Source organism: Alligator sinensis, unplaced genomic scaffold, assembly GCF_000455745.1.
Source record: "Alligator sinensis unplaced genomic scaffold, ASM45574v1 scaffold402_1, whole genome shotgun sequence".
In the NCBI taxonomy this organism is placed as follows: Eukaryota; Metazoa; Chordata; order Crocodylia; family Alligatoridae; genus Alligator; species Alligator sinensis.
In genome coordinates, this window is record NW_005842089.1 from 1,254,501 (window position 1) to 1,265,912 (window position 11,412).

The following is an 11,412-nucleotide window of genomic DNA, read 5'->3' on the forward strand; positions in this document are numbered from 1 at the left end:
CCAGCCGGTGACTCTCCCCCCCCCGTCGTCTGTCGCGGCTCTCCTGAAGGACGCGCTGCTGCTGGACGTGAAGCTGGGGCAGCTGCCGGCCTGGATGGTCGCGCGGGACTACAGCCTGAACGGGATGGCGGGGGCCGTGCGCAGAGGTGAGCCGAACATTTACTAACGGGTTTTTTTTGGGGGGGGGTGTCGTCAGGATGAAGCGGTTTCTAAAGGCTTTGCCTCCCTTTGTCTTAAGACGCACAAGACTTTAGGTGCCCTAAAATTACTGCACGCGCGCCCTGTCCCCGTCCCCCCCTCGGTGCCCGCCGGCGGCTGGGGAGTCGGAGACGCCGGGGTCGGATCCACCCGACCGGCAGGGGGGAACCCAGCCGCTCTCTGGCTCCGTGCCCCGCGCGCGTTTAAAACGGATGCTGATTTTTGGAGCTTGGGTTGCCTCCTGACAGCTGTCTTTCACTCGGGCAATAGTCCGTCTGGGCCTTGCGTTTTTCTCGCGGCTCTTCTCTGAGCCCGGTGGCGGCGCAGAAAGTGGCTGCCTGCGGCCGCGCAGGCTCCTGGCTGCCGAGGAAATAATTCTCGTCTGTTTAGGTTACATCAGCTTCCACGATAAGTACATCGGCGTGAAGAAGGGGGGCTTGACTGGTTTGACCATGCTGCTCGCTGGCTACGTTCTCATCAGCTACATGGCAAGCTACAAACACCTGAGTGAGTAAAAGCTGATTCTCTTTCATTGAGAGCAACTGTTCGGGTGCTGCTTGGAGCCGAAGAAAAATTTAAAAACCCCTGCTGTCTCTTCAGTAATAGTGTAATTAATGGTCTAATTTATGTACCCGGGGTGATGCCACGCATGTGATGGGAGTTCATGGGACTGCGAAGTGAGGCTTGCAGACTTTTAACGGGGCTTCTGCTATTTTGTGAGACGGACCGAAATCCGTTAACTTCTGTGGAAAATGGGCGTAATACTAGAGTACCTGGCAAGAAAGTTACAAAGATAAATGAAGCATGTAAACTGCTCAGGTTATCGCTGTCTTTTTGATAGTGGGAACAAAGCTTATGTAGCTGCCTTTTACATCTAACGAGACTCTGCACTGCATAAAATTCTTGACTTCAAAAGGGGCTCCATCAAACGTAGCTACTGACTGATTCTGTTACTCCTTTTACTTTGATGTAGAGCATGACCGTTGGAGAAAGTATCACTGAAACACAAGCTTACTGAAGAAAGCCTGGTTGCAGCCCTGGACTTTGACTCAGCTGCTAGAACAGCTTCCTGAACGAAGGCATTTACGCTGTTCGCACCAAAGTCTGCCTGGAATTATGAGAGTGCAGAATATGACCAATAAACAAAAAAGTGGATATATTTAAGTTTTGATTTAACAGACTTTTCTTAATATTGTATAAATTATAGGTTCTGGTGCTAAGAACACTCCCAAGAGACTGTCCCCCCTTCACCATGTAGGTAAAGACCTTTATAACCACCTTCTCATTGCTATTTAACAATCTTCTACCATGTACTCTCACAAGCCAAGCTCAGATGGGGTCAACCTTCATTTTAAGTGGCTGAGTTCTAAGGCTCTCTCTGCTTTAATAATCCCTCTGCTGCAAGTTAACCAGAACAAATACTGGTGCAGATATTGCTAGTCAGAGTTTCAGAGTGTGAGTGAAGGGAGAGTTCCACTTTCTGAAGATGTTAATACCTGTCTCTCAAAAACAGTTTCCCTGTTAGAGGACCAAGCTGGTCCTCCTTTAGTTTAAAACACTTCAAGACATAAGATCAGTGATTAGGCTGGTTTGCAGACACATGTTGCTTGTGTCACTGCTACTAAGGACAAATTTGCACACCCCCTCTATTACCAAACTCTTTTTCTTTAACAAGAAAGAAAAGCAAATGGTTGAAAGTGGATGTGACCGATTCATTTGAAGGTGGGTGAAGTAAACATATGGAGGGGGTAGAAGAAATGAAGGTTCTCCTCCAAAACTTCCTTGCTGTTCTAATGTAAAATATGCTGATAAGGAACACAGGAAGGTTGGTCATAAAGCATACCTAGGATACATGCACAGCCTTGGCAAGTGATGGTAACAAGCGGCATCATAGTCTTCAGCAGGGCATCAAGGTCCATGACAGAAATTGGCTCCAACAGCTTGAAGAGAAAAGAGCCTGTGTGGCAGGGCATCTTTGGTGCCTGTCACTTTAAGGGCTTGAGCAGGCTGCAGATCAGCCTGCAAGTGGGAGCAGACCCAATCAGGAGTGTCACATGGCACCTAGGAGACTGCCTGATTTGTGTAGAGCTAGGCAACTGGGGTGTAAAACAAGCCCTGATTGCAAAGCCTGGCAGTTGTAACGGGAGCCAAAAGGTGAACGTCTCCCAGCTGGAGTACTGCTGCTCCAGCAGATCTGGTGACCATCTATAAACATACCAGGGGGGACCAGCAGGGAATGGGAGTCCCTGTTCCCCCGAGCAATACCAGGAGTAACTAGGAATAACAGCCACAGGTTGACTGAGAGTAGATTCAGACTAGACATCAGGAAGCACTACTTCACAGGGTGGCTAGGATCTGGAACCAACTTCCAAGGGAAGTGGTGCTTGCCCCTACCCTGGGGGGTCTTCAGAAGGAGGCTAGGTAATCACCTAGCCGGGGTCACTTGACTCCAGCATTCCTTCCTGCCCATGGCAGGGGGTCAGACTTGATGATCTGCTCAGGTCCCTTCCGCCTCTACCAACTATGAAATGATTTATGCCTATGTTACAACTATGCATGCAGTTACTTGGGGGAGGGGGAGAGAAGACAGATCCTGTAGTCTGCTTCAGACTTGTCAAGATTCAGGCTGCCTCAATCTGTACCTGGCTTATGAAGGCAATCTAGGCACTGCAAGGAAAACCAAGCCTTGTTTAAGGGAACAGATAATGCCATAGTTGTAAATTGGGTTCTACTATTAAGATGGGGCTCTGGTGAGGACATACAGGTGCAGTTCAGCTGTGGAAAGCTACACTTGCTGGCTTAAGATAATGTTACATGCACATACTAACCAAATGCAAGAACAAGGTTCTCTAGCCCCATCCATCCAAATACAGCTGCAGTTAGTTATATGTAGCAGCCGTGTATTGAATACACTAGCAAACTCAGCTGTTTAGACTTCAGGGGACAGCTGTCTTGACATCCATGTCATGAAGAATGCCATTGACCTTCAGCAGTGGTCTGGTTGTGGTTTCAATCATGGTGTTTCAATGTGAATATCCCTCTGTGTACAAAAAGAAGGGGGCTCCATTAACTCCAGTTCTCTTTCTTTACAAAATAAATGGACATATTTATATCCATAAAAAGTCCTGTGCAGTCATTTAAACGAATACAGAGCTCCTATCATGGTTGTCTGTAGGCACATTACCCTGTTCCTGAAAGATGACACACTTGAGTTTCACAGCCAACTTTGAGTACATTTCAATTAAAACAAGAAAAAGAATGCATAAAGGCAACTAGGCAAATGACAGATGTTTGAGAATTGATAAGGCTCACATTCTAGATGCATTATTTTTAATTCACATTTTGTTGACCCTTTAAAAATTCTCTCACAAAATCAACAGATTTCTGCTGGCAGGAATATGTTCTACAAAGATGCTCTTGCTCTTGCACCTGCACCCAAATTTAAAAGCAACATCCTACAAGAAAATATTGCTCCAGTTCATTTTTTAATCACCTGGGAAGATACTTTGTGCAACATGACTGCTAAGTGTGGGGAAGCCAAATTACAGCGCAAAAAAGCCAGCTACCTTCAGTTGCTGGCTATCTGTACACCATTATATCATTAAAGCTACTTCTGCTTTGAGCTTGGACTCCATTTGGCTGAAGGTGGTGAGCACAGACCTGTTTTTTTAACAGCCAAAGCTTGTGTGATTTTAGAGGTGTCAATTCATTTACCTCGCACAGTTTTCACGTATAAGGACCAACTTCTCATCCTGCAATGATGTGAAGGGAACCACTGCTGGCAGGGGTGCACAAATCTAATGCATGGTGGGCAAATACATTACATCATGGCACTTAACACATGACATATTAAGTGAGCTAACAGGACACTTCTTTTGAAACTCACTGATCATCTCAGACTGGACATAGAAATACAAGTCGCCTTTGAAGACCTGCAGGACACAATTTTCCTCTCCAAAAAGTGAAGGAGATTCACGTGCTAGTTCTTCCATTCGGTCTTCCTCCTTGAACCAGAATCACCGAAAGGCTGGAAGCTTCGCAGAGGGTAATACCAGAAGGAAAACATTGGAGAGAGAAACACTGGAGCAAGATGTGCATTGTGCCGAATGCTGCATTGCTCAGGCTTGCATATCTATTTGTCATTAGATATGATCTTGCCAGGCTCAATGAAAGTGGGTGGAGACCGAAATCTATTTTAAAAAAAAGGTTAAAACATAAAAAAATTGTGGGCAATTACAAAAGTTGCCTATCGACAGCCAGCCTCTGACTAGGTCTTTCAACAATGGTGTTAAAAAAACAAACAAACCAATCAATAGTTCAAGGTATAGTGCAAGGCAGAAACCTTTCCTCAGTATAAAGAGTCCCCTTGCACTCTCCTTTAGACTGTCACTGTCCACTGAGAAAGGCTAGATGTCCTTTGGTGCATCTGTTGGCGTAATGTCCTTTTTCACCACACTGGAGGGGGAAAAAAGGGAAAAGCTTACATTCTGTAGGCAGCTTTTAAGCAACTGCTCATAAATTTAATAAGCCACAGTTTTATTTTGAAACTCTGTCATTCATACCAGACAGTATTCAACATAGTGCATTGTGTCCTGTCCCACAAATGATACTGCCCCAGCTGCTTACTGCTCAACCAAATGTCATGACAAGGACCAAAACGTGTCTCCATGTTGGGATGTACATGTAAATCGAGACAGAGAATTTGAGTTCACTGGGAAGCTGCCTTGCTAGGAACTATAAGTCTGGGCTGGGTAGTGTATCTGTGTGTGTATCCTGCCATGCAGCTTGGCAGGAAGGAGGTGTGCTATGACAGAAGAATCTTTACCCGTTCTGCAACAGCACTGTATGTTCAGTTTCCATCCACTGTGAGGCTCTGTCACATAGCAGCAGGGCAATATTCTTCAAAGGAGGGCATCTGGACTCCTTTTTTTTTTGCTCTTGGAACTAACAGTGCTCATCTATCTCCTGCTGTGGTAGTCTTTTCTGTAATTACCAGGTGGACAAAGCCCATTGATGCACTACCAGCTGATCACAGCTCATCCACGGGCTAGTCACCTGGTAATCCAGAGGCTCCATATTTCTTACCAACATCCTTCAACTCAGCTGCAAGCATTGCAGCACATATATTCAATACACTCCTTTACCAGGTCAAAACTTCTTAGGAGGTTCTGCTGTTCCAACACCTCAACTGTATGCCTTTACTGTGATCTGCTCCAAGTTAGAGTGATGGGATTCGTGACTAGCAGCATGAAAGATGCACAATTTAGTTGAAGCGAATGACACTTTATGCTTTTCAAACTCAAACCCAGCTTGCAAATTACCTTGTAACAGGTGACCTGCTCCAGCGGCCGGGGACCTCTGTTCCCCGCGTTGTTGTTTTGAGACTGCATGACTCCGATGACTTGTGGGGTCCTCTGCTGGTTGGGAGAAGAGTTCTGACTCGTTAACTGGATCAAGGATGATGACCTTTGTAATGGCGGATTGTTATTTTGCTGGGAGGGAAAAGAACACCCCACAGATTGAATAATAAATTTTCCTAGAAGTGGATTTCGATGGTTATCTGCCAGCTGAAAACCGGAGATGAAAGTGCAGGAATACTAGGCCACATGAGGCCTGATCTAACAGCCAAGCTTTCCTCCAAAAACAGCTGCAGAGTTGGGCTCAACTGCCAAAAACAAGCATCGTTAACTCTGTGACAGGTGTCAGATATTTTTTTTTTTTTTAAATCAACCTGATAGATTGTTGTTTGGAACATAAAAACCCCTCCAACAAATGAGATGCTATAGTTTATAAAAGGTTGTGTTACATGACTTGCACCTCACACTGCAACACAAGTAACCTTAGGACTCATGCTCAGAGAAGCAAGAAGGAGAAAACACCTCCAGAATGAAGGTGGCAGCAATCTGCTGGGGTAAGTAAAAAAAGAATGGACTTTTCCCATTTTACAGGTGTTTGCATTAGGCTGCACAGTGAGATCCAAGAAGTCCTCATGTCCCATTTCTGTTCTGACCGGTAAACCATGCATCCTTCTTTGAAAACTATTACATCAGGCTGCGTGGAGAGTGGGGTGTCTGTAGGCAGAGGAAGTGGGGAAAGCTGTACCTTTTGCTGTGTTTGCGTTGGCTGGGGCAGTGGCGGTTGTTCTGTTGTTCCCATAGGCAATTCAAATCGAGGGCTGGTTTATTCGTACGCAGAGAGAAAAATACAAACAGAGACGTGAGACTGGAATCCAAGACTGGTATTTCTCACCAGTGCAGCACTACCTAGAAGTAGCGTGCAAGCTTAGTTATTTAGGTCAGTGGTTTTCAACTTTTTTCATTTGTGGACCCCTAAAAAATTTTGAATGCAGGTGCGGACCCACTGGAAATTTGAAATGGAGATGCAGACCCCTTTGAATTGTGTCAGTATTCACATACTTTTGATTGATCGTAGTCAGTCTTTTGTGGATCCCTTAGACAGAGTCTGTGGACCCACAGGGGCCCACGGACCACAGGTTGAAAACCACTGATTTAGGTGGTCTATTTGTGGAGAGAGACAATCTGCCTTCCTACATTCAGCTGAGCTTCAAACTGACATGACAGCAGTCTACAAAATGTGCACCAGAGAAGCACTCTGAGAGAAATATTCATGGAACCTTGTTGTCCTGAAAGCCTTTGGCTCAGTATCACAGTGTTATCAGTAAATAGCCACATAACTACAATCCCCTTAATTTGACACTGAGGAAAGATGAATCAAAGTCCATACCAGCTTTAACTGAATGAACTTGCTCTCCTTCCCAAAGATTAGAAAAATACTATTAAACAAAAATTTTCAGCGACAGTCATTAAAAAAGAAACAACGTACCTAGAGCCAAAAAGACTAGATCAGCTATTACCATTAAAATGCTTGTATGAAATACCCCGACCCAGTGATGTTTTTAATACCTCCATGAGGAACATCAGTGTGATTTGCCAAACTCTCTTCAGTCATTCTGACTTCAAGCCAATTGCCTTTCTAAGAAGCAAACTCTAACATGACAGTACCTCAGCCAATATGCAGTTACTTCATCATCATACTAATGAATACAAATGTAGATCAGAAAAATCTAATATGCAGCTGATCAGGAAAGAAACTTAAGATGACGGAACAAAGTCTGCAATATACTCACTGCATAAATTTGCAAGTGGGACCCTCCGGACAGAATCCCACCAGGTAATTCACACAAATGACCCGTCGAGTGTGTCGATGTCTGCAGAGGGGACCTGCAATATAAACCTTAAGAGATAATATTTCGTATACCTACAACTCACCCCTGCCAATAGCTTGCACTAATAGGAGGGACAGACAACTCAACCCTGCCAATAGCTTGCACTAATAGGAGGGATAGTGTGGTGGCTCATGCAAAGGTGAAACAGTATAGCAAGAGTCTTCCCTCAACTTTGAAAGCCACCCACGCAGCAAGCATGCCCCATACATACCATGTTTGCAGAAGCCTCTGTCATACCAAGGACAATCTTTGATTTTAGACTCTGGGTCGATATGCAAGAAGGGACATTCCTTGTTACTGCATTCCCCTGTAGCAAAGCAAGACACGCTCCTTAGGGAGTGGAACAGATGCGAGGAAGAATGCCCTCCCGAAACTACGTAGGTTATCTAATTTGGAATTGGTCTGAATTTTCACCTTGATGATAAACAAATATTCACCTAGGATTTGTAACATCCTACCAAGCAGTTCACTTAGATGTGCATTTAATAATAAAGTACAAAGAAAAACCAAAGAATGGAGAAACAAATTACACACTAACACCTGATCCAAGGACACCTCTGGAACGCTTATGTTTTTTACAGCAAGATGCTTCAATATGTCAATTTAAGTTTATCTAGATCCTAAGTAAGAAAGCAGGTGCATCTACATTTCTGTACGACTATCCCTCTGCTACTCATCACCTCACCAAAAATTAATTCAGAAACTGATCCCCACTCAACTCGGATCAAAAGTCAGCTTGTGTCCAAAATCCATGGAAGTCATGGAACAAAGCATTCAAATCTCCAAGACTGAACATGCTCTGAAAGAAAAGTGTTAAAATGGATGAAGAGATAAGTAGCTAAAATACTGCACGGGACTGAACAGATCTGGTAAATTACAATTTAAGAGCAAGATAATTGTAATTTAAATTACAATTTAATATCAGCAGCAGACATAGAACTAATCTGTTCATAAAGCAGATGTGACACAAATGCATACATGTTCCCTCTGACCCCCAGGTTCCCCATCTCATTCTGGAAAGTCAACCAGAAGCGACAATACCCCCTACCGAATTTGGAGTAGAAATAACACTCGGGCATCTTGGTCATGTCATATTCGTGCAGGAACTCGCACTGGTCTCCCTTTTTGCACAGCCCTCGCAGCCAGTGTTTGCAAACGACTGTCTTTTCCCCGCTAATGTGTCGGAAGGGGCACATGCCTCCTGCGGGAGAGGACAAATAGGAAAAAAAAAAATCAAATTTTTCACGCTGGGAACATTGTACACATGAACAAGGCAACGACAATCTTTTGCATTCATCTTGGAGACGCAGAAGCCTTTATATTTTTATATTAATTTACCACTGAAGTGCAGGTGAAAGATACTAAACGAAAAGCCCTGGACGAGAAAATTCTCCAGTATCCAAGGAGCCCAAGCCCCAGATCCTTTGCTTGGCAACACAGTTCCTATTATAGTCCAAACCTGCCAAATGTTTCATGTGTAATCAGTTCAATCACCACCCACATTATCGAATCCCACTGTTAACCTCAGAGATAAAAGTTGCCCCCTCTCCACGCTGCTTTCCCTAACCCAGGGGCAGGCAATTATTTTGGGCAGAGGGCTGCTTACTGAGTTTCAGCAAGCCATCAAGGGCCGCATGACAGGCAGCCCAGGGCAGATTAATATTAATTTCCTAAATGTTTTAGGGACCCCGCGGGCTAGATAGAATGGCCTGGCGGGCCGCATCCAGCCCTCGGGCCGCATTTTGACCATCCCTGCCCTAACCTCTTTAGTATGATTTAGGCACTGGAGTTCTCAGCTAGCAGGCACCTTTGAGTCAGAACAGAGCCAGATTGGGAATGTTACTTGCCTTTTCCGCAGGCAGCTTTTAAAAAAAATTCACAGACGGCAGCCCCTGATTCTGTGGAGGGAAAAAACAAACACACAGTGAAGGTTTCTCAAACTTTCCAGCCACTCCCTTCCCCATGGAGATGAGCTGGTTCTCAAAAAAAGCAGAAAACCTACTTTTATTCTGTGTTTCTACAGCACCCAGAACCATGGTATCCCAATGGTAAGACTGGTCTTCCCAAGTATTTGAACCCCTCTTAACAAACCATATGTCAATACAGCTTTAGAAGTTTGATGGTGCTGGGGACAGCTATGACTTCTATACCGTGCTGGAGACTGAATTTATCAAACCAAACACACACACTGTGGTCATGAGTGCACCACACTACCCATTTTCAGTGCAGACTGCCCCAAACCAGACCAGTCACAGCATATAAGGAGGGTACAATACTGGGCATGTTTCAATCAACAGCAGATTTCATTCAACTATAAGCCTCTCTTAACTATCCATATAAGTAATCAAAGCCCAAATTTTAAGGCCCAACTACGACTATCCTGCAAGGCCAGGGGCAAGTCTCATCCCCCCCACCCAGTGTCAGTCTGTCTCTCTCAAGCAGGGATGAACTAAGCCTCATAACACCCTTGCAAGGTAATCAAGCTGACTCCCCATCCTTTAATGCCATACCCGGTTGTGTTCCTAGCTTTGTGTATCCAGCAATAATGAGTTAAACACTGCCTTCAAGCACAAGCCAGGCAAAGGCTCAAACACTCCAGTGTAAACACATTACACAGAACGGGGCACGTGGCGCAGCCTCCCCTTGGTGAAGCCGCGTCTGGGCCCGGCTATGCTCGGGGCAGGTGGTGGCGGTGCTGGGAGGGAGGCTACAGTAGTTCAATTCGCTGTAGCCCCCCACAAACACCCCTCCCAGTGCCACCACCAGCAGCATGACCCAGCCCCCACCAGGAAGAGCTCAGCACTGCCCCCGCTCCAGCCCACCCTGCACATGCCCTCTCAGGGTGCACGCAGCAGCGCGAGCCCCCCCACTCCGGGACGAGCCGCAGCTCCATCCTGCGCCCACCTCGCCCCAGCTGGGCAGCGCATCAGGCAAAAAAAAAAAAAGCCGATTTCCGACACGGCCAATTTTCCTTATATTGGTGCTGAGCTGACATCAGACCGATGCGTCGGTACACCTCTAAGGTAAAGCCAAGTCCTTCTGATCCCTAAATACACCTGGGTTTGTGAAAGCTCAGGCTCTCTCTCTCCATATATGTCCTTAGTCTGTTGTAACGCATGTAACACGTGTAACAGGTGGAACCAGGGGGCAGCCTGCAGCGCTGCGATGTCTGCATAAGGGCCACTGAACTTGTGTTGCTTTGCGCACCGACGCCTCCTGGTCCGACTCCGTGCCCCCGGTTCACGCACCTGTACGATGACCCCGAGCTCATCGCACTCTTTTTGCCTTGGCGTGGCTGCAGCCCAATGTCTCTTAGCAGCTGGGCAAGCTGCACCGAGGCATCCTGCCGTCTTTGCAACGTACGCAGGCAGACCAGCGGGTCCCAATCCGTGGTACAGGTACCACCAGTGGTACGCACGCAACCTGCCCGTGCTACACGTTAACAGATTTATTATAACGACTTTATACGAGAAAAATATTTGCCGGTGGTGCTTCAGGCTGGACCGCTTTAAATTGGGGATGCGCCACGTGTCAGAGTTTGGGAACCGCCGTCGATCGTTACATTCTGCGGATCGGGTTCCTCGAGCTCCATATATCTCCGGTCCACGCAACGCCACGTACAGGCCGCGCAACGCCGCAGCCCGTAGATCACGGGATCGGAGAGACAGCAGGCTGGAGGGGACTGCCCCAGATGCGGGGAGGCGGAGAGGCCCCTGGCCTCGCGGGCAGGCGACGCCTCCACACCCTGCACGAGGGGGGAGGAGCCCCATGGCAGGGGGCGGGGCCTCCCCTCGCCCCGCCCCATTGGTGACGCACCACCCGCCTGGCCCCCACTCACTGTCCATGCCGGGGAAGGGCAGGGGCTGCGCGCCCAGCTGCTGCTCCACCGCCATCTCCAGGTCGAACTTGATGTGGTCCACGCTGGCGATGAGCTCCTGCATCCTGGCGACGGAGAGACACTCCAGGGC

General features: G+C 46.8%; 2 protein-coding genes across 5 annotated transcripts in view; one reads left to right on the forward strand and one right to left on the reverse strand.

Moving 5' to 3' along the window:
- The window catches only part of PTCD1 (pentatricopeptide repeat domain 1), an 18,062-nt gene that overhangs the window by 162 nt on the left and 6,488 nt on the right, over positions 1–11,412 (forward strand). Inside the window, exons 2-4 of the mRNA XM_025204550.1 lie at positions 5–146; positions 589–705; positions 1,172–1,198. Coding sequence (XP_025060335.1) covers positions 5–146; positions 589–705; positions 1,172–1,198 — 286 coding nt within the window. The remainder of the gene's footprint in view (positions 1–4; positions 147–588; positions 706–1,171; positions 1,199–11,412) is intronic.
- Positions 2,605–11,406, reverse strand: CPSF4 (cleavage and polyadenylation specific factor 4). 4 transcript variants are annotated; one of them, XR_003094152.1, is made up of 9 exons: positions 11,283–11,406; positions 9,292–9,342; positions 8,493–8,645; positions 7,656–7,751; positions 7,346–7,439; positions 6,301–6,373; positions 5,520–5,690; positions 4,085–4,653; positions 2,605–3,995 (listed from the first exon to the last, which is right to left on the reverse strand). XR_003094152.1 is itself a non-coding variant. In XM_014520110.2 (8 exons), the coding sequence occupies exons 1-8, from the start codon at positions 11,383–11,385 to the stop codon at positions 4,585–4,587; spliced, it is 732 nt and encodes a 243-aa protein (XP_014375596.1). In that variant the 5' UTR covers positions 11,386–11,406; the 3' UTR covers positions 2,605–4,584. The 4 variants fall into 4 exon arrangements, 3 of the variants coding, with proteins under 3 accessions (XP_014375596.1, XP_006024003.1, XP_006024002.1); XM_014520110.2 differs by having other exon boundaries at positions 2,605–4,653; positions 5,520–5,612; XM_006023941.3 differs by having other exon boundaries at positions 2,605–4,653; positions 5,520–5,615.